This window comes from Chroicocephalus ridibundus, chromosome 6 (genome assembly GCF_963924245.1).
Source record: "Chroicocephalus ridibundus chromosome 6, bChrRid1.1, whole genome shotgun sequence".
Lineage (NCBI taxonomy): Eukaryota > Metazoa > Chordata > Aves > Charadriiformes > Laridae > Chroicocephalus > Chroicocephalus ridibundus.
Window position 1 is genome coordinate 37,172,940 of NC_086289.1, and position 21,584 is coordinate 37,194,523.

Sequence of the window (21,584 nt, forward strand, 5' to 3'; positions counted from 1 at the left end):
AGCTCCTTTGGAGACATTGTATTAGAATAGCGGGGCTCCCAAAGCAGTTCTCTCAGGGGTCCTTCACCTGGCCCTTGTCCATGATTTCTCCCAGTTTACAGTCCAAGCTGGGAGAGAGAAGGATGACCAGAAGGAAAGATGCAAACTAGAAGCGCATGCATCCGTGCATCTCCAAGAGAAATCACTCCAGACACCAGCAGTTGCACAGTATCAAGAATTGACTTTATTAGCAACGGTGCCGGGTAATTAAGCTCTGTCTCAAGAGGTATTTGGTCTGTAACGTGACGGAGCAGCCAGCGAACCAGCAGAATCTCATCATACCGGGGGAAATGGAGGAGTCCAGGAGAGCAGACCACGCGGGCAGGCTCTCAAGTGGGAAGCACTGAAGCCCACAAAGGGATGTTTTGGTTGCCGATACGGCGCTGGCTTGGGTTTTTGAGCCCTGAGCGACTATTGCCTTACCCCAGGCAGTGCTCCAGTGCCATGGGAGGTGATGGGAGCGCTTACTCTCCTGAGCAGCACCCGGCTAGGCTGGGAGGCATCGCTCCCCTCAGCCCTTGGGCTGCCCTTCAAGCCATGGCAGACCTCAACCTGGGTCACCGCTGGCCCAAAGTGGCCCCCAGCAGAGCCTGGGGGGCTGAAGGGCTGCAAACCTGCCGAAGCCACACGACTAAGGGCCATAAAGCTGCTCCTCGGTACCACACACCCTGTAAATTTTCTCACTCGTGCCTGGATTTTATGTTTAAATAAAAATCAGCCGTAAAGCAAAACAGTGTGTGTATTGCCAACGAGCCCAAACTAAACACTGGGAAGGATTTATATAAATTAAAAAACCCACCCAGCCAGCCCACATGTCACCCTGTGGCAATAAACACTCTCGATGCCGCTGTTCTCCCAGCAAAGCCACGGGGGACACGGCACCAGCCCTGCACCCTCCCTCTGGCCACCCAACACGCCGAGGAGAAGGGCTGGCAACCCAGGAGATGGGCTGGCAGCCCAGACCAGCAGCTTCTGGGTCAAGCAGGAGATGCCGAGAGAGAGTATCCGCTAACGGCCTGGTCTTAAAGGAAGTATTTTCCCACATAGCATCCCTGTGGCATCAGCCACGACGCCAACTTCTGCCATCACATCCTGGCTGACCAGGTCACCTCCCCTCGACCATAAATCCACGCAGTTTGAGTAAATAAACACAGTAAGTGTATTTAATCCAGGCGGCACTTGCCTCAGAGCCTCCCTAATAGCTCTCCCTGCCTTTTACAGACCTTTCCCAATGCAGAACCAAGGCACCTTAAAAACCTCAGGCTAGGGCCACTCAGCGTTTCACTTTCCTTGGGCTCAGCTGCAGACAGGTAAGCTGGTGTCCACAACCGTCCCACCGCGGTGACGGCAGGAGACATGGTGTCAGGTTGGCCACGACGTACAGCCCCGGCACCGTGCTGGGGGCTGGGCAGTCCCTCATTCCCTCTTATCTGGAAAAATTAAAGCAAGCAGGAGTCCAAGTGGAGAGGTTTCCCTTAGATACGCTTTTCCATGGGATGAGTGGATGAAATCCCCCCCGCAACAGTGCCCTGCTCCCCAGCACGGCTGCTCCCAGCTCCCAACGCTTGCTGAAAGCTGTTTCAGGGCTGGAATTCCCTCGAGCTTCAGGCCATGGTCACAGCGTGATGAAGGGGGAGCCCCCGAGACCACTGAGACGCTGCAGGGCTGAACTGGGAGGCACCAAAACCCACAGGGCCTTCAAAAGCCCCCGGTTTCAGTTTAAAACCAGTATGGTGGCAACAGTGAGCCACCCTCACCCGCAGGCACTGGGGTGAGGGACAGGTTTCCCTGTGCCCCCGGCGCTTCTCTGGGGAGAACGAGGGTTTTTTTGGTCCATTTGCTCCATTTAGGCCGGGGAGAGACAGAGGTCCGACAGGACCTCCCAAGCACAGGGGACACCCCTTCCCAGAAGGAGGACTACCCCCCTGGATGCAACCCCCCCTCCCAAGACAGGCAGCCTGCCCCAAAACCATGGCGTACCTGTCTTTTTTTGGGGGGGGAAAAAACCTCTAAATACCCAAGAGCAGCACCGCAAAGCGAGGGCACCCCCCTCCGGCTGTTCCTCTACAGGAGGTGGACAATGAGAACGGAGCAGCCAGACCCCACGGCCAGCCCCAGCATGAGGTAGAACGTCATCACCACCCCCGCCGCCTCGGCCAGCTCTTTCGGCACGATCTTGGGGCCGTAGACAATGACCAGCGTCCCCAGGTAGCCGTTGCTCAACCCCAACAGCGCTGTGAAGACCACCGGGTAGATGTCTCGGTCAAAGACCACAGTCCGGATGTGAGCCCGGGGCTGGTAGTTGCTGAGGATGAAGAGAGGGAGGAAGACGGTCCTGAGGAGGACGAGGGTGGGCAGCAGCTTGCTCTTGGGGCCGGGCACCTGGATCCAGGCGGTGATCTGCCTCCCACACCAGTCGGCAAAGTTGTACAGGAGGAAACTGGTGAGGGGCGCAAAGTACTTGGTGCTCCACGGGCTTCCCGAGGACTTGCTGACCGACTCGATGTTGGAAGAGAGAGAAGGGAAGATGATGATGGAGATGAAGAAAACGTAGAAGAGGCAGAAGCCAAGGAGGGCTGTCTTCTGCAGGATGGGGCGGAGCGGGGGGATGCTGTTGCGTTTTGCGAGGAAGGAGGTATTTGTGGTGCCTCCTGGCTCTGCCTCATCCTCCATGGAGCTGTCGGGCGGCACGGTGGCCAGAGATGGGCTCTCTATCTGGCTGCTCATGTAATACCTGGAAAAAGAGCAGGAGGGAGATTATTAGCCAAGTGCGTGTGTGGGGGGGGGGAACCTGAACCGAGATTTGGAGAGCGAGCAGGAGAGTTGGCGATGCAGGGATGTCTGCTGGGCCCAGTGACCCCATCGCGCCTCCAGCCCCCACCTCATACGAAGAGATGACCCACCACTCCCTCTTCCCCACCACGGGGAACGCTTTACACCCTCGGTGGTCCACAGGGGGGACTGACTGCATGCAGGCATTTGTGGCAGGGGCCAGGTGGTTTCGGGGGTTGCAAGCACCAACAACACCAATGGGTCGCACACATCAGCACGTGATGTTGTAGATATGGATGCCCTACGGGGACCTACCCAGCCGGCTGCTTCCATGTGACGGCTCTCTGCTGACTTCACGCATTTTAGAAGTGCTCGGAGTCAGCACCCCCCTCTCCCCCCGGCCTTCCCCGGGGAGGTTTGCTAGAAACTCAGCACGTGCCAGGCGGTCGCCCAGTTTCGGTCTGTGGTTTCGGTCAAATGGGGAAGTGTGGATGGTGGTGGCACAGAGCTGGAGTTCACGGCGGGATGCTGGGGCCGGGGGGAGGAGCAGGGGGGTGGCGGGGCAGGGACCGGCATAGCATGCATCTCATGGGTCCCCCCAGCAAGCCCCCTCGGCATCAGTAGCAGCAAACCCTCCCGGCCCGCGCTCGTGGGATGCCCCGGGGCTGGTGCACGCACCTGGAGTACTGCAGCCTGGGCAGGAGGAGGTACACCATGATGCAGATGACGATGAAGATGTCGGCGGTGAGGAAGTAGGCCAGCGCGCTGTCCGTAACGTCGGCCGCCGCTGCCAGGTCTATGACGGAGGCGACGGCGCTGATCGTGCCGCCCATGGCCTGACCTGCGCGGGGGACATGGAGGCGGCAGGACCTCCTGTGAGGAGGACTTTGACGCAGAGGGGGAACCCGGGAACAGCAGCATCCTCTTATTAAGACCTCCTGGGGTGCACAAATCCCCCCAGGGGAAGGAGCTCACCCCCCTGCCCCACACGCTGGTCCCCACACCCGGCCGAGGGTGCAGGTCCCATCAGCGGGACTGTGTCACAGCCCAGGTGCCGTCCCGTGCTCCCTCCCAACAGCACCATGGGGCTGCGCCAGGGTCAGGATGGGACCCAACCTGCTGGGCTTGCACATGCAGAGTCCTGCAGAGAAGGTCCAAACCCTGCCCAAAGCCCAAACCCGGCTTTCCACCATTAATGCCCATCATTAGTGCCTCTCTTCCACACTCCCCCAGATGGGAACCCAAGCCACCGGCAACAGGTATGGCATCTCGGGGACGCAGTGATTTCCACCACCAGGCTAAACTCATTAAAACACTCCTGTCTCGGCCCCGGGAAAAATTTCTCTGCCTTGCTTTTTTTCCCTCCTTCCCCTCTTGGTTTGCCAGCCGTTCCACAGCACATTTATAATGTCATCAAACCTCCGGGGAGCTCATCACTCACGGCTCCCAACCTGCCCTTCATCACTCATGGAAAGGCAGGGACATGCTGAACAGAAAGGAGGAGACAAGGCAAAGCTGAAGGTTCCTCCAGCTGCAAATCACAGAACCACAGAATCGCCTGGGTTGGAAGGGACCTTTCAGATCATCTGCTCCAGCCACCAACCCATCTCTGCCAAAAACCACCACTAAACCATGTCGCTAAGCTCTACATCTGCCCGGCTTTTAAATCCCTCCAGGGATGGCGACTCCGCCACTTCCCTGGGCAGCCTGTTCCAAGGCCTAACAGCCCTATCGGTGTAAAAACTTTTCCCAGTATCCATCCTAAACCTCCCCTGGTGCAACCTGAGGCCGTTTCCTCTTGTCCCATCGCCTGTTCCTTGGGAGAAGAGACCTACCCCCCCCCCACCGCCGGCTACCCCCTCCTTTCAGGGGGTTGTAGGGAGCGAGAAGGTCTCCCCTCAGCCTCCTTTTCTCCAGGCTGAACACCCCCAGCTCCCTCAGCCGCTCCTCACAGGACTTGTGCTCCAGACCCCTTGCCAGCTCCATTGCCCTTCTCCGGCCACGCTGCCGAGAGAGGAGCTGAGGGACATTTCTCTTTCCCCTTTTCTCCCTGCACAGAACAAATGACCAGGTTCAGCCGTCATGCTGGCCGCAGCTGCTCTGCGGCGAGCTCGCCCCCAGGCAGGGACGGTTAAGGACGGCTGCTCTCCTCGTCCCTGCTGAGCCCTCAGCACTTCAGTTCATGGGTGTTTACAGAAACCAGAGCACCGGCTCATGTGACCGAGCGCGTTTCTCCTTCGGCAACTTCCCTTTCTCTTGGAGGCCAAGTTGGGTTTCTGAAACGAACCCACCCGAGGCGGGAGGGAAAGGAAAACCAACCCCCCAGCTCCGGCAAAGGCAGGAGCACGGCCCCCGCGGGATGGCGCGGCCGGGGGACACCCACCCGAGATCAGCGCCTGCAGGTTCCTCATAGGGAAGCAGCTGCTCAGGCCGAAGATGCTGCTGGTGAAGACGGTGGAGGCGCCGCTGACTACGACCACGCAGCCCATGGTGAGGGCGAAGAAGCGGGTGGTCCAGGCGGAGGTGTCCACCTTCACCAGCACCGTGATCACCAGGAAGACGGCCAGCATGACGAAGAGGGAGGAGAGGATCCGGACGCTGGCAGGCACCCTGGGGACAAGGGGAAGGAGAGACCCCGGCGTTTAAAACTACGGCGTGGAGGCGCGATGCGGGAGACACCGCGAGAAGGATCAAAGAAAATAAAGAAAAGTGGGGGGAGACAAGGAATACAAAGCAATGTCTTTGTTCAGAAGCCTTCAGATATTAACTCTGCCATTTGCACGTTTGCCACGAGTAGGATTTACGAAGTCTAAAAGCCCGACCGAGCTGTAAATACCCATTTCTCCCAGAAATCAGGAGCCACCCCCATGGCCGGAGCAGCGACAAACCCTGCCCGGGGCACAGAGCAGGCCAGGTAAAAGCCATCCCAGGCACGTCCCCCTGAGGTCGTTAGCTGTCTGAGCACAGAGGTTGCTTATTCCCCATGTGGGAGCCTGGACGGGCTGGCAGGACAGAGGGCAGCGAGGTGGGGAGCCCGGCCGGCAGCCCGGATCGAGAGATGAAGCCCACGAACGATGTCCCTCTTCACCCGCCAACGCACCGCAGGAGCTTAATCTGGGATAACGAGCAGTACAAATGAAGCGGGGGCTGTTTTAGGTGTAAAGTCCAGCTTGCACCAAGGCAGGGATGCTCCACTTCTGAACCCGGCTCAATGGCTGGCAGGACTGGAGCAAGGCATCAATCCTGCCTGGGAGAGCCCAGCTCCGCTCAGGCCGGTAACAGCAATGGCTGTTTTAAGATCATTTGCCAAGCAATTAGCCAAGGAATTTATTTACAGCGGGTGCAACTCAAGCCAACCCCCAGCACAGGGCGCTTCGCCCCGCTTCATCTCAGCCGGCTGCGGCTCAGGCAGGGGCAGACGAGGGGATTTTGCGCTCACGATGCCCCACATGCCCCGTGGCTTCCCGCCCAAGGGAGCTGGTAGCCACATCTGAAGCCGGAGAACGGACCCGGGAAAGGGAGAAGCACTCACTTGTTGACGAGCAAGAAGTTTCCAATCAGGCACAGCACCGAGGGCACCGTCGAAGCAATGGAGATGTAACTCTCAAAAAAGTCCTGCCAGGAAGAATAAGTAAAAAAAAAAAAATAAAAAATTAAAAAAGGTAGCTGGGGGGGAACAACACATGAATTTTGGGTCCTAAATAGAGCAGGACAGGGCACGCCTGGGCAGTCAGCCCAGCAGGTAGGAAGATGCTTGCAAAGAGGATGACCTCCATCCCCGCCCCACGGCGACGGGCTCTCATCTTCTGCAGCTGCAGCCATGGGGGCCACGTCGCGCCCCAGCGCCAGAAGGCACTTGGCACCTTTTCTCTGCACATCACTTCTTTTTTCTGCCCCCCCCCCCCCGCCCCGCCCCAAGCTTTGCATCGTAGTCTTTTAATCAGTTTACAAGCACGTTCGTTTATTTAGTCTTCCCTATCAGGAGCTTTAGTGTAAGCGACGGGAAACCTGATAATCGCTCCTGGAGGGTCCATGCAGACGGAGACGCAAATGCCCGCGCTCAGGGCAGCGGCTCGGCGCAGCAGGGGGCTCAGAGCTCCACAGCCGTGTGAGGAATTAGAGGAGAAAAGACAAAGCCAAATGCAAAGTTGGCTGCTAAAACCAGGACTTATTTATCAGCCTACTTAAAACAAACCCCCAGACCAGCCCAGGGATGTGTAATATACTTCCAAGTTAATTTTCTTTTTTTTTTGGAGCGGGGGGAAAAAAGCCTTTATAATGCTTTCCACCAAGCAGAAGCGCATCCACGCTTGGGGTAATCTAACAGAGACGCTGCGTTACGGGGAAACGTTCGTCCTTCCCCGCAAACCCGCGCACACCGCGGTGGGAAGGGGACGGGGGACCAAGTATTCCAGCACCTGAGGAGCCGGGGCTGCCCGGGGAAATTTCACCCTGCCTCACCCACTGCCAAACCCTGCCGGGTTTGGAAAAAAGCCGGGCAGGAGGGTTTCCGAATGCTGTCGTTTCCGTGAAAAAAGGGAAAAGCACATTTTTAAGGCAGCAGCGGCAAATTTTATCCATGCCTGGATCAAGGGAAAAACGTTTGGCTCCATCCTCACCTCACCTCTTGTGTTAATCCAGCTGAGGAGGGAACTCTTCTCCCTGCCTCGGCATTCCCACCCATCACTGACGGGCTCTCAGGGCAAATTTTTGGCTGCGGGAGATATACCTACTTCTTCTCCTGTTCTGCTGAGCCCCCCCCCAACTGGCCGGCTCGTCTCCTCCGGCATCCCTTGGTCACAAGGGCCAAGCTCCCCATCACCGACACGGTTTTAGAGGAGAAACGCAGGCACTGAAAGAATATCGCCCCTTTCCTGGTTAATAACAACAATAATAATAACCCACAAAGCAAACTTGGCACCTTCCTCCCATGAGGAAGGTGTCGCCCCTCAGCCCAGGTGCGCAATGGAGGTGTCTGACCCCGTGTTAACCCTGTACATCATTAGCATCCTCAAACACGCTGCCACGCTGCACGCCGGGCACTCCGTACCTTAGGAAAAAAAAAAACAAACCCCAAACAAGAACGAAGCGTCGTGGTGGCAAATTAGTCACCGGTGTCACCAAGGTGCTTTTTTTACAAGTAGCTTTTATTCTATTCCCGGCCGGACTCAGCAGATGGGTTCCTGCTGGGCTGGAAAAGCAATGCAGGACACGGTGGAGGCCGCAGGCACCGGAGCATTACCTGGAGCAGGGGGGCATGAAATTAGGAGTGTGCACCAGAAACGGGGCCGACTGGTTTGATTTTGATCAGGCTCAGCCTCCGCGGAAAAGCCAGGCTGCTTTTCACCGGAGGAAGCGAAAAGCATCACGCCTCGGCCGTGCCGAAAGAGGAGAAACATCTCAACAAAGTTAAGGGCTGATCCAACCAGGAACACAGCTGCGAGTGAGTTTTTAGGAAGAAGACACCTTGGGATAACTTTACGTGAAAACAGGGGTTTTTTTCAAGAATTGCCCCGGATAAACCTGGTGTAGGAGCGGCGGGGAGTGGGAGGGATGCAGGGAATGTGGGAGGACATCATGCCCTTCCCAGCTTTGCCAGCACCGGGGCATCCTGTTTGCAGTCTTTGGGCACCGCGGGGGCCTGGTCTCCATCGCTTTAATCCACCCAGCGCCTCCATTTCCACTGGCACACCGGGACTCCAGCATCCCGGTACAGGCACCGCCGACCGCCCTCCGCTCCCTCCCCAGTAAACGCGCAGCCGGCTGCACAGCGGTTAGAATCAAACCGGCCGCGGATGCCGCGCCGGCGTGAGCAATCCCAGGGAAAGCGTGGGCGGCACGCCTTGCCTCTGTGTTTATATAAAAATAAAATGTGCCCAAACCACTTCAACGAGCTCGGCGACGGGACGCAGCCTCATCGCGCCGACACTTCTTCAGACACAAAGAAATGGCGTTGCGTTGTCGGTGCTGGCGGGGGCGGGGGGGAGGCACAGGGAAATAATCTTGCGGCAGCAGGAGCAAGGGAAGGCTTTTTTTGGGGGAGGAAAAAAAAAAAACGAGAGGCCACCAAGCCCGTTGCCCCAAGGCCGACTCATCAATCACCCTGTGACAAGCTCCTCATCCCATATGCCAAAAGCCAGATGTTTATCGCTGCAAGGAGATACTCCAGTCCCACCTGCCAGATCCCGAAGGAAAAGCTGTAAAGCATCCAAGGGGATGGGGGGGGCGGGGGGCTTGAGATTACGGCAAGCCATGAGCTCCAGGGCTGGTGCTCCTTCAAAGCCCTGCTGCCACCTCCAAACGCAGTGCTGCACCAGCCAGCACGAGGCAGAAAAACGCCCAAAACGCGTTCGACGCCTTCAGCACGGAGCCAGAAGTTCAGGGCAATTTATCTCCTGGGCCGCGGGAAGCTGCGGCCGAGCTCCGGCTGGAAAAGCAGAGAGCCCTGCAGTGAGCTCAGGGGCTCACCAAGCATGAAGGACAGAAATAAATAAAACCCAACCGCAAACAGATCTTTATCTCGCACTGCGGAAATTGTCCCGTGAAGGGCAGCCTTGCTGATGGGACGGGTTAAGCCACATTTTTTAAACGCGCTTTAAACCTTAGCGCTTCAAATACAGGTAAAAAGATGGACCACGGAGCGATCTGCTTTTTGGTTTTCAGCACCTTTCTCGACCACTCGTCCTCTCCAAATAAACCCTTACCCCAGGTCTGCAGCAGGCAAAACCCCGGAGGAAGTTCACTCGCCTTTTGGGGAAGCGGAAGGGAAAAGGAGCAAGTGAGGAAAGAAAGTAGCCGATTTTGTTTCTGCCTTGAAAGCAGGACACTCACGCGCAGATCCGATGCCGCCTGCCCCACCGGGCCGGCCCCATCCGAGCAGTTTTGCAGCTTGTACATCCAGTAGTGCTTCGCCGTGATGAAAAAATTCCAGGGCAGCAAGGACCCGATGCCCAAGAGGAAGAAAATAACGTAGGCCCCATGTAAGCGGTCACTCGGCTTTTGCCGGCTGTATCTGCTCCCCGAGGGCTCCTCCACCAGCGGCTCCTCGTCCGGGGGAAAGCCAACGGCTGCCGGCTGCATGGCGCTGCCAGGCTGCAAAAAAACACGCAGAGAAACACTGAAAATAAGATCTGCTCGCGGGAAGGGTGCAAATTGTTGCCCGCAAGCCGCTGTGCACGGCTCCCCACCCGCTTTGGGTGGCGATCGCCCGGATGAGTGAGCTGAACCGGCTGCGTCCCGGGAGAGGGGACCGAGTCACGGTGGGGATGGCATGGCAGCACCCATGTTCCCCATCCATAATTAATAATTAACCCGCCTTCCTTGGCCTTGCCAGAGCAGGAAACCTGTCCGAGCAGTGTGTAGGAGGCTCCGTAAACAATTAACAGCCTGGAAACTAACCGAACGCCAGCAGAGCGACCTGGGAACTGGGAATGCTGAAAGGGTTTGGAAGCCAACGGCGACGCCAGAGGGCTTCCCGGGCCGGCCTGGGAACGCAGGGAGCATCACCCGGGGCTTTGCGAAAGATGGCTCGTTAAGCATGACGTCATCGGGCTGGCAAAGTGACGTCCCCCCCGCAGCGGGCCCGGGGACGAGAGGGCACAGCGAGGCGGCGAGGGCTCCGAAAAGGGGCTCGTAAAGGACCCACGGCGCGGCCGGGCTGGGACAAAACTCGCCCCGGGGAAGCGCCGAGCCATGTGCGGGGGGAGGCGGGGGGGGAGGGAAATGCCGGAAATCAGGGCTTTGGCAAAAAAAAAACAACCTCACACCCCGCCACCCCCTTTCCATTTCGGGCGGGGGAAGCGCCGCATCCCTCCCTGCATCCCTCCATCCCTGCATCCCTCCTCCATCCCGCCCGCAGCACTTACTGGGGGGGGGGGCGCACCGCGGGTCCCCGCCGGCTCCGTTCCCGCTCCGTCCCGTCCCGCTCCGCCCCCCCGGGGGTGGCCCCGCTCCGCCCCGGCCCCGGCCCGGCCCCGCGGGCGGTGCTCCGCGGGCGGGGGGCGGTGCAGCAAGTCCTTCCCCCTCCCTCCCTTAATTTACTTTTTTTTCCCTTTTTTTCTCCCTCCCCCCCTTTTCCCCTCATCTTTTCTCCCCCTTTTTCCCCCCTTCCCCCCCCTTTTTCCCCCTTATTTTTTTCCCCCTTATTTTTTTCCCTTTTCCCCCCTTTCCCTCCCCCTTTTCTCCCTTAGTTTAATATTTTCTTTTTCTCCCGCCCTCCCTTTTCCCCCCTTCCCCTCCTTTATTCCCCCTTCCCCCCTAATTTATTTTTCCCCTTTTTTCTCCCTCCCTCCCTCCCCCTTTTACCCCTTCCCCGCCTTTTTCCCCCTTTCCCCCCATTTTTGCCCCCTTAATTTATTTTTCCCCCTTTTTTCTCCCTCCCTCCCCCTTTTCCCCCCTTCCCCCCATTTTTTCCTCCCTTTCCCCCCTTAATTTATTTTTTCCCCTTTTTTCTTTCTCCCTCCCTTTTCTCCCCTCTTTCCCCCCTATTTTCCCCCCCCGTTCTCCCCCCTTTCCCCCTTTAGTTTTTTCCCTTTTTTCTCCCTCCCTTCTCTTCCCCCCCCTTATTTTTAATTACTTTAACTTATTTTCACCATCAGACCTCTCGTCAAGCAGCTCCAGTTTTAAATCTGAAGCGTGCTCTTAAAAAATCAGTGTTGTTCACAGCCCCGGCTCGTGGCGTGGGGGTAATAAAAGCTTGGGGGGGTTTTTTGGGTGGAAGTCCTCCCAGCACGGAGCGGCAGCATCCACTGCTGAGGATGTGAGGGCTGGGAATGGGGAGCATCTTCTGGAGGGTGAGGGACCCCTTACCAGAGCTGGGCCACGAGCTCCTCCTCCACTCGTTTCCTGCAATGCCCCATTAGGATGAATTTCAGTGTAAAGTCCTCAATTAGCTCCAAACTACACTTTAACACTCACCTTGAGGGACTGAGAAGGACAACATCATTAGCCGCCTTCCTCTCCCCTGCTCTTCTTTCCCTTTTTCCTTCCCCAGGGATGGGTTTGGCTCCCCGGCACACGGGCAGCCACGCAGGAAAACGACAAACTGGTGGGGCCCCGGCTTTTCTGTAGCTCCGCTACGCTCAGACGCGCTTCACCAATTTGCTTGCGCTTGTGCTGGCAATTAGTGGAGTTTTACACCTTATGTTTCCCGTTGCCAGCTGTTTGCCTTTAGCCTTCCCCATCTCCAACAGCTAAGGTAATTATAACCAACCTGGATCTCTTCCTTGCTTTTTTTCTTCCATCACACGTGTATCCAGCTGTTCTTCATCAAAGCGAAAATAGTCTCCATTTTTCTGCAGAAGATGGTGTGGTCTGGAGGATTTTTTTTTCCATGTAAACCTGCCTGTGGGACAAATGCAGGTGGATGTAGATACCTGATCTCCCAGCAGCACCAGTACAAGAACAGCTGGCCACCACCTATCTCCAGCCTCTCCGAGCCTTGGAGGAGAGCACATCAGGTGGCCTTGGCCACCCAGATGTCAAAATAGCCCAAGACATATGCACGCTCTATTTATTTTTTTCCCCGTGTTTTGCGAGCAAACAAGCAGAAGCACGCGACCAACCCACCGGCGACGTGCTGAAAGGCTTGAGAGGAGCACGTGGGCTCCTCCCCAGTGGTTTTCTCCTGGGGATTGTCATCCGCATTGACGTGCCAGGCTGGGAAAGCACCTGCGGAGATGGCACAGCCCACGGGAGCCAGTAACCCGTCGGCTCCGAGGGATGCGCCTGGTATTTCCCACCTGCTGCCGTCCATCATGTCAAAAACACACTGCTGGGGAAGAGCCCGGGATTGGCACAAGGGACCGTGACAGCCCAGCGGGGGAAACAAAGCTGGAACACGCTCAGCCGATGCAGTGACGGCCCCTCGAGTCAACATCACCCACGCTCCAGAGCCCCTCTGCCACGCAGACCCCCACCCAGGGCAGATTTTAGGGACACCTCCACCCTCAAAGTGGGGTTTAGGCTGCTCCCCCTCCACCCCAGCCCCCCAAATCCAGGGCTGGCTCTGGTTTGAAAGCAAGGTGAGCTGTGCTGGAGCAGAGAGGGTTATCCCAAAAGGATAGCGGGCATCCCAGAGCGCTGCTTGCTCCCACCGCGCTGGAGGCGTAATGCAGCAAAGGGCATATCAGTAACGGTTGAGAGTGAAATATGTTAACCGGGACTGCGAGAGCAGCTCACGGCGAGCCAATTGTAAAATCCATCGCGACCGGCTCAAAGGGAATTTCCTGAACATGCAATGGAAAAGTCAAAGAGCCCCCGATGTGACCCGCTCCCGTGCTGCCGGGCGGCCTCGCTCCCGCAAAATAAATCCGTCAGCACTCAGCGATGGCACCGCAGCCGCTTTCACACCTGTCGTGGGGACCGAATCCAACCTAGCAACTGCAGAGAAGATTTGGGCCGGCTGGATTTTGCAGGGAAGCGTGCGAGACGAGTATTTCAACAGGAGAACATCAGACGAAATCAGTCACCAGCTGGTCAAAGCTATCCACAGGTTTGGGCCCCTGGAAAGATGGGTTGGCGCAAAAGGCGCCCAGTGAAAGCAACTTGGGAGGCTGAGCTTAAAGGAATTAACATGCAAATAAAAGGTGGTCACTTCCAAGAAGGTATCTGCCTCAGCATGGGACTCGGAGCTGGAAAGCCCAGCTGGGAGGGCTTTGTGCCTTTGCACAGCTCTGTTGTAATTGCTGTGGTGACAGGGCAGTCATTTTTTTCCCCATTTCTTTCACCGGTCACAGAACCCTGTGCCTGCCCCCATCAGGGACAAGGTGGCCATCTCCTGATGGCACCTTGTCCCCAGGAGCCGGGCGAGGGGAGGGTGGGCACAGCCGGCAGGACCCTCACCTCACCCCACAGACCCTTCTGGCCTCGGCTTTGCTCTGGCAGAGCTGTCCCCTGCTCCCAAACTAGGTCCTGGTCCCGGAAGGGACGTTACTTTGGCGGGATATCCCTCGGGGAAGGCAACGAACTGCTGGAGATGGTGGCTCAGCCCACTGAGACGCAGCTGTACCGCTCCTCTCCTGCCTCGTCATCGCCTGTGCGCGTCCCATACAAACCCTGAATCAATCCCTGCAGCTTCCCTCCCAGAGGGACTCCAATGGCAGCATCCTCCCGCCGCCGGCATCCCACCACCAACAGGTCGGAGCATCCTCTCGCTGCTGGCATCCCCCCACCAAGAGGTCGGAGCATCCTCCCGCCGCCACTCGAGCCGGACCCCAGTCCCTGCAGACGTGAAACCCAGCCGGAACTGGGGAGGGATGAACACGAGAGCAGATTATTTCTTGGTTTGTTGTTTTTTTTTAATTTTTTTTTTTATTATTAGACTAGGAAATATAATTTATTGCATAAAAATTAATTTGTTACAATAGGAATGCTAAACTTTATTTACAGTTCTTTAGTTTACAGAATTAAACAAGATGCGGTTTTAGAGGATGCTGCCAGGTCCATCCCCCGGACATATAAATATGGAAACGGATCGCAGAGCAAAGAGACGGGCGCTGCCAGCACAGCACAGACTGCGGCTTTGCCTTTGCCGAAACGCCTGGCCGGAGAAACCCCCCCGGTCATGGAGGGCTCCTGGGAGCTGGCACCCATGGGAGATGGGTGCAGGCGCTCGGGGGGAGAGACAAACCCTGCCTGCCCCCTGTCCCGCTCCCAACGCAGGTTCCCTGGTGTGAAAAATGGGAAGAAACCCACCCCTAAACACACACCTCGGTGCATACCGGCGGCTGCCGCCCACCGAAAGGATGGGGAAGAGGAACGCAGAAGGATGGGGATGGAGGCAGAGGCGCCCACGGGCGGGATGGGACAGAGGGATTGGATGGATGGACGGACAGGAGTGACCAGTGAAGCAGACACAGCGAGAGAGATTCAACGCGACCCGAAAGAAGAGCCTCTCGTCTCACGCAGAGCACCGCGGCGCGGAGAAAGGAGCCCTATAAAAACGCCAGCAGCCGGTTTGATACGTCAGGTTCTTCATTTCTTTCCAAATTGGCTTATTTCCTCCCCCCCCAGCCCCAGCCCCAGCTCAGAGACAGGGGGGGTCAGAAATCGGATGCTCAAACGCAACCTAAAGGACAGATAAAACCCTTCCTACAGGACACAGGAGTTCACCCAGCAGAAGTCTTCCCACCCAATGCAAATGAAGAAAGTCCCCTTTCTCCCACAGCCTGGAAAACCCCATCAAGAACCGAAACCTGGGGACCCCGACATGCGACAGGGAGCAGCCCTTCCCGTCCCATCGCTGCTTCGGGAGCTGCCAAGAGGCACCAAACCTGAGTCCCAGCAATACCGAAAACTACCCCCCTACCCTCAGCCGCCCCACGAAGGCAATGCTCTCGCTCTCGGCAGGGCTCCCTGAGCTTGCTCCGGTCCCCGGGATGCTGTGGGATGCTGTGGGCACCCCATGACACCGGTCCAGGGCTTGGTAGCCAGGACACGGCGCATCGCAGCCCGGAGTGGGACCTGCTCTCAGACCCCACTCTTAATACTTCCACTGATGGAGAATCCACAGCCTTGCCACGGGATCTAGTCTAATCCTGAGCTGACCATCCCCTTCCTATTTTTTTTTAAAAACAGACACATTTCTAAGATATAGCACTCGCTGAGTAACTATTTCTATCCGCAGGCAAATCTAAATTTTTACCCTTCATTGAGACACCGCATCTTTGTGAGGAACCTCGTCCCTGCCTACCCCTCGATGACTCTTCCGTTCACCCCACAACTTCTCCGTCGTGACAAAAAGCCCATTACAGGTCCAAAAAGCAGCCGCGATGGGAGGATGGGAACCCGATCACTGCTTACGGTGCCGTCCCCTGCCCACACACGCTCAGCCTGGCTTGCAAATTGGAGACCCCGCGCTCTCCCCTGCCGAACCCCCGGTGGGATGCTGCATCAAACACCTGGCGCGAGCGCAGGGAGCCGAGCCCGACGTGGTTTGCGAGGGGCACCCCGGCCCGCCAGCCCTCTGCTCTCCCCAGAGCCCTTCACAAGCTGCTCATCACCCCGCTCCAAGCCCAGGTTCGGGATACTCACTGCAAAATCCCGGTGGGTTTAAAAAAAAAAAAAACCAAAACCAAACCAACCAACCCAAAAAAAAACCCCAAGAGCCCCCTTTGGCCTGTGGGTCGGTAGGTTGGTGCAGGACTGAAATCTTTGGTTTGCACTGAAGTTATGTAAATGAAGGCGTCGTCATCCTAAAAAGCTCCCCCAAACGACGGCAGGGGAAGAATTCATTAAAAATACCCATTTCTGGATGTACTCCCCCCCACCCCCACCCCGAACTCTAAAAATAGGGCAGCGTCCCTCATGGGGGCAGGACCCCTCGCCCCACCGGGTGCTGCTGGGGAAAGAGGAGTTTTTCAAGGAAAAAAAGGCTTGGGGAGGGTGTCCGTGGCCCCGAAGCAGAGGGGCGCAGAGGCACTTCACCCTACGGACTGCCCGGGGGGGGCCAGGACATGTAAACACGTTTCGCTCGACTTGGCTTCGCACGCTCGTCCCTACAAAAGAACGTTCACTTAAATCTCTCTCTCTCTGCCACCCCGACCGCAGCTACGCTCTTGCTCTCACGCACAAAAAAAGATTTATAAATCTGTCTTCTTTTTTTTTTTTTGTCCTTTTTTGGTCTTTTTTTCTTTTTTTTTTTTTTTTTTTTTTTAAAAAAGGACTCATCCAAAGATCTGGATAATAAATTATTTGCGTTTCCTAAGAAACTTTTTTTTTTTTTCCTTTTTTCTTTCTTATTCGCCTTATTAAGTAAGCCGTTCGCCTAGATTGTACTCGTCTCTTCAACGCAGAAATGCTATTAAAGGAGGAGGAGGGGAACCCAAACGAAGGAGGAGAAGGAAAGCCCCCATCCCGACTCGAGAAGCCCTAATTCCTCCTCACGCCACGAGCGCCGCCGGCTGCCGCCCCAGAGGAGGAGGAGGAGGAGGAGGAGGAGGAGGAGGAAGAGGAGGAAGAGGAAGGCTGCGTAACACTTGAATTGCTTGTAAACGCTGAGGATGGGTCTCTAAGGCTGACAGTGATGGGGGGAGGGAGGGAGGAGCAATGGCCTCGGCCCTTCCTTGCTCAGCCGCTGCCCGGGGAGGGACGCGCGAAGGGTCGTCCCCCCTGCCTTCGCCCCCCGTTTGGGTCCTCCCGGCCCACCAGCCGTGGGGGAGCATCATCAGCAGTCGCCCTCCGTGGCCATGACCACCAGCATCTCGCTCTTGCCCATCTCTTCTAAGGCACTGGCCAGGGTGTTGAGATCGCCGTCGTCTTGGTGCTCGGCTTCCCATAAGTCCAGGAGCACCCCGGTGGGGCTGGCTTTGGTGGCAAAGTAGTTCAGATACCTGCGAAGAGCAGAAAGGAGGTGCAGGTTGGCACGGCATCCTTTGGGGGTGGAGGGATGGAGGATGCTGGAGCAGCAAACCCGTTTGCCACGTGAACCCTGATGGAAATGCCACAACGCAAATGCCGAAGCCCTGGGGACATCGTCTTCAATGTTCGATGCAGGCATTCACGCGAAAGCAACGCAAGCTTTGCTTTGCTGGAATTACCCTCCCTTCCTTCCGTCCTCAGAGGTGAACCCAGCCAGGAACAGCCCAACCATCGTCCCAAATAAATAAAGGTCAAGTCAAAGCAACAAGAGACCCCGGACTGTGGCACAGGTGGATGCGTGGATATAGACAGGTGTAACTATGCATAGCTACATCCGTATTTATGATTTATGGATGGAGCTATACAGCCGGAGAAAACCTAGCAGGATGCACTGCAGGAGGGAGAGACTGGAGCGACCCTCCTTGCCCAGGGCACAGGAGGGGAAAGCAAAGCACAGGGCGACCCACCGGTCCATGGAAAGCTTCTGGGCGAGGAGTCTCCAGTCGTTTCCCCTGGAGTTGGGGGCATCCAGGCTGTTGCAGATCTTCTGCCGGATGGAGAGGGGGATTTTGAAGGCGTAGGGTCCCAGCTGGGTGGTGGTGGTGGCACAGCTGTGGTGGGAGCGAAGGGTGTCGAAGGAGCTGGCATGCTGCAAGGGGAAGGACGGGGTGAGATGTTGAGGCACAGAGCGGCTCCCGAGTGTGTCCCCTTGCTGTCCCCATCACCTCCCCACCGCTCACCTCTCCCAGCGTGACGTGGAGCTGGAAGATCTGTCCTTCCCCTTCCACCTGCCGGACGCAGATCTTGCAGGTGAGCTCGGTGGAGGCCTGGCTGTACCTCTCCAGCGTGAAGGTGCAGTGCAGGGCTCGCTGGCTGCCGCTCCAGATGTGATAGAAGGGAATTTCCTGCAGACCACCAAAGCATGGGCTTAGCAAAGGCTCTCGGAGCTCCCGTGGGAGATCCCGCCTCCTCCAGCCACCCCACGGGGATGAGACGGGACAAAGAGACCCCACAGACAGCGTCCCACCAGGAAAGACCATGTGAAAACCGGTCCCCCTTCCTCCTCCATCCCTTTGTGAGACAACTCTGGAGACAAGACCAGGGCACTCACGACCCCGTGGTGCCTGGCTGAAGATGGTGTCCCCAGGCTGGGTCCCCGCTGCCCCCGCCTCAGCCCCTCACCTGGTACTTGGCCAGCAACTTGCTCCTCCACAGCGCATGGGGGATGTCGTGGATGGAGAGACGTAGGTTGTGGTAGCTGTCCTTGAAGGGCAGGGGCTTGGGCTCCTCCAGCAGGTACCCGCCCAGCGTCCGCTCCAGCTCCAGCACCTCCTGCGGGCAGCGGGAGAGGCGGCGTGAGACCCAGGAGATGAGCAGGGGCTGCTCCTCTCCCTTCTCCATACCCAAAGCCAGGCATGTTCCTGCCAAGAGGAACCAGCAGCAGCAACAAGCCTGCGGGAGAGTGGCCTTTGCCACCCCGACAAGTTCTCCAAGAACTTGCCATCTCCTCTCACATAACAGCCCAACACACAACTTGAATTTTATAACACATGGACATCTCTGTATGCCTTCTCAGATGATGCAGAGGTTCAACACAAAGGTCAGGCATGGCACCCTTCAATGAAGAGTGCCACTCAGTCTGTTTTTAACACCATCCCACTATTCCACCAGCAACTCTGAGGAGAAAAAGTGCAACCCAGCAGCTAGAGCGCTGCCTACATCTCCACCTAGAGGCACTGCAGCAACCCTGACACCACAGGACAAGTCACGGGGAATTAAACAGCCACTGCACCAGTTGCCGGGCAGCCAAAGCACCAAAACTCGAGCTCCTCATGTTGCACTCGATGCTATCAATGTCACCAAACCCCCCTGAGGAGGGGAGAGACACGTCCCCATGCAGGAATAACAGGATCTACAGAAAACCCGAGGCAAATCACAGCAGCAAGTGGAGTTTTTTTTGCGCAGGAGAGAGAAAAACCCGCCCAGCGGCAGCAAAACCTCTTGTGTAACGTCTGCAGAAAGGGGGGTCAGTATAGGAGCTAAGAAACACCCTCGTTATTTCCTTCAGAGAGGGCGAGGAAGGAGGGGGAAAGCAGTAAACATGCTTATTATTTCACTGTGGTCACTTTGCAGGCAGTTGCATCAGGTTGTCTGCTCCTGGGGGGCCCTGCTTTGGGAAGCGGGGGCAGCCCGCGCCAGCCTCGCAAGGTGACATTACCTTCAGAGCATCTGGTGTGTCCTCCAAGCAGTAGACCTTGAGGCTGTACTCCAGGGAGGTGCAAACGGTGGGGGCAAAGATGGCCAGCTGGAGCCTCTTGATGGCTGACCTGGAGTAGGACTCTCCCACAAAGACGTAGGTGCCAAGCTGGTCCAGCAGAATGTGGCAGGACTTGGCTTCCAGCTGGCAGTAGCAGGGAGTGTTAAGGGTCTCCTCATCCAGGGTCACAACCTCCTACAGGGAGAGATGGGAAATCAAGGCTGGGGGTCAGCCTGTCGTCTAGGGGGGATTTGTAGGGGTTGTGTCCCACAACGCTCGTGGTCTTCACCGGCTGCAAGGGCTGCGTTCCCACCTTACCTCCCAGTTTCCCTGGTGGGACTGTGTTTTCAGCTGGTAAATCCAATCCGAGGAGCTGACATCGGCACAGTGGGGAATCGTCAGGACGACGGGGCGGCACAAGAGCAAGCCAGTGGGCCCGCAGGTCACGGCCGGGCTCAGCACTGTCTGCGTGCCTTCGGAGGGCAGGCTGCGGAAGGGAGAGGGGACACTGGTTGGAAAGGAAGCCTCATGGTGGCCAAAAAAGAGCGGAAGCGCGGGTGGCGCAGCGTGACTTACAGGGCGCTCTCTGCCTTGTTGAGGACCAGGTACATCTCGTAGAACTTCCCCTGGGGGATGGCCCCGTGGGGCACCAGCAGGCTCACCCCTAGCATGGCACACACAGGCGTTAGTCACAAAACGAGGGAGAAATCACCAGGGACAAACCACCCCTCCACCCCGGCTGGTGACGCAAGGACAGCACTGAGCTAGAGCAGCCCAGAGCACTCCAGGAGAAACATCTCCAGATGTTCTTCAGCTGTACTGCTTGCAGGGAGGAGCCAGGCCACCACATTAGGAAGCAAAACAACAGGTTGGATCTTTTCACAAGGCACTGGCCCTGGATTGATGGCAGAGCGGGCCAGGAAAGTCCCAGGAGGCTGTGACCTCCAGCCTGAGAAGCCTGGCTTGGGAATGGCTTGCTGCCTTCCTTCTGAGCCAGCTTTGGAATAGCAAAGGGCTGCTTATAACAGGCAAGTCTGCTGGCAAGAGAGCAACTCCTTCATCCTTCAGCCGCCCAACGTGCCCTCCTCCCCAGCCCGGGGCTTACCGGTGCCTGGGACGGTGAGTCTCCCCCCTAGGTAGCCAAAGGTGCCGCTGGCACTGTTGCCGTGCTCCCGGGGCAAGCTGAGGAGATGTTGTGAGCCCAGGGCTTTGTTCCTCACGTTCGCAAAGTGGCTGTCCCTGGTGTTGTCCCCTGGGTAGGTGCCGGTGGCAGGGAGCCCCCCAAGCAGGTCCGTCCCGTCATGCAGCCCCGGTGAGGAGGAGGCGGTGGAGGAGTTGTACACCTTGATCTTGAGGTTGGGGAGGGGGTCGAGCAGGGGGGAGTTGGTCATGGGGATCTTGTCGGAGGAGTCCTGCAGGGCGTACATGGGGCCACGGTAGACGCCGGCGCTGGCCGTCAGGTCCGGCTGCATGGAGGGGTGCAGCAGCTGAGGGTTGTCTGCGGGAGGAGAAAACACGGATGGGGTGAAGGCGGCAGTGGAAACAAGGGGACGTAAAAGCACTGCTTGACTGGAAGAGACGCCTGTGGAAAGCCCTCCTCTCTGCCTGGGCTCAAGCAGCAAGCGGGACCTGCGTGGGCTATGGCTCTTACCATGCCGGGAGGTCTTGAAGTTGGCAGGGTGGAAGCCTCCGGTCAGAGCAGCTGATGAGTCCGTGATGTCCGTGTCGAAATCCCGGCACCTCCTCCGGTACACCACCACCCCCACAGCCATGAGGATCACAATGAAGACAAAGATAGCCACCACCAGCCCGGCATACAGGGCCACGTCGCCCGTGGCCTCCAGCACTGGGAGGGATGAAAGACATGGGAGGTGAAAAAAGGAGCACCAGAAATGGATGTCAAGACCCACCGGTGCTCCCCAACCCCACCACGGGCTCAGGACATAGGCACGAAGGGGAAGACGTGTACTGGGCCTGCTGGAAAGGCTGTGGCAGGAGGATGGAGGTTGTTTTCTAAGAGCAGTCCAGAAGTCAGAGTGACGCCAGAGGACAAGATGGGGGTGAACCCCTCAAACCTTTGGAAGACACCTTGCCATGGCCCCTGCAAACTTTACCTGAGCACGAAGAACCCCAGAAACGCTAGGTTTCTACAGCTCAG

The 21,584-nt window shown here is 57.3% G+C and overlaps 2 protein-coding genes across 3 annotated transcripts in view; both read right to left on the reverse strand.

Annotated features, from left to right (window-relative positions):
- Window positions 1–208: 208 nt before the first annotated feature.
- On the reverse strand, window positions 209–10,058 carry SLC29A3 (solute carrier family 29 member 3). Its single transcript, XM_063339347.1, has 5 exons — window positions 9,643–10,058; window positions 6,344–6,426; window positions 5,195–5,421; window positions 3,490–3,652; window positions 209–2,773 (listed from the first exon to the last, which is right to left on the reverse strand). Exons 1-5 carry the CDS (start codon window positions 9,889–9,891, stop codon window positions 2,104–2,106), a joined length of 1,392 nt encoding a protein of 463 aa, XP_063195417.1. The 5' UTR covers window positions 9,892–10,058; the 3' UTR covers window positions 209–2,103.
- A 4,083-nt stretch (window positions 10,059–14,141) lies between these two features.
- Window positions 14,142–21,584, reverse strand: part of UNC5B (unc-5 netrin receptor B) — a 58,024-nt gene continuing 50,581 nt past the window's right edge. For both annotated transcript variants that reach the window (XM_063339339.1, XM_063339338.1), the window contains 9 exons: window positions 21,078–21,272; window positions 20,532–20,924; window positions 20,003–20,090; window positions 19,745–19,913; window positions 19,388–19,621; window positions 18,352–18,501; window positions 17,910–18,074; window positions 17,637–17,818; window positions 14,142–17,141 (listed from right to left, as the gene is read on the reverse strand). In XM_063339339.1, coding sequence (XP_063195409.1) covers window positions 16,976–17,141; window positions 17,637–17,818; window positions 17,910–18,074; window positions 18,352–18,501; window positions 19,388–19,621; window positions 19,745–19,913; window positions 20,003–20,090; window positions 20,532–20,924; window positions 21,078–21,272 — 1,742 coding nt within the window. In that variant the 3' untranslated portion in view covers window positions 14,142–16,975. The remainder of the gene's footprint in view (window positions 17,142–17,636; window positions 17,819–17,909; window positions 18,075–18,351; window positions 18,502–19,387; window positions 19,622–19,744; window positions 19,914–20,002; window positions 20,091–20,531; window positions 20,925–21,077; window positions 21,273–21,584) is intronic.

What these genes read in the sequence shown, in the direction of transcription:
- SLC29A3 (XM_063339347.1), bottom strand. Translation starts at nt 9,891, where the DNA reads ATGCAGCCGGCAGCCGTTGGCTTTCCCCCGGACGAGGAGCCGCTGGTG. An exon ending in AGGCGGCATCGGATCTGCGC is followed by an intron (nt 6,427 to 9,642) that starts GTGAGTGTCCTG and finishes TCTTCCTGGCAG; the next exon opens with GACTTTTTTGAGAGTTACAT. An exon ending in CCCAGGCTGCAGTACTCCAG is followed by an intron (nt 2,774 to 3,489) that starts GTGCGTGCACCA and finishes CTCTTTTTCCAG; the next exon opens with GTATTACATGAGCAGCCAGA.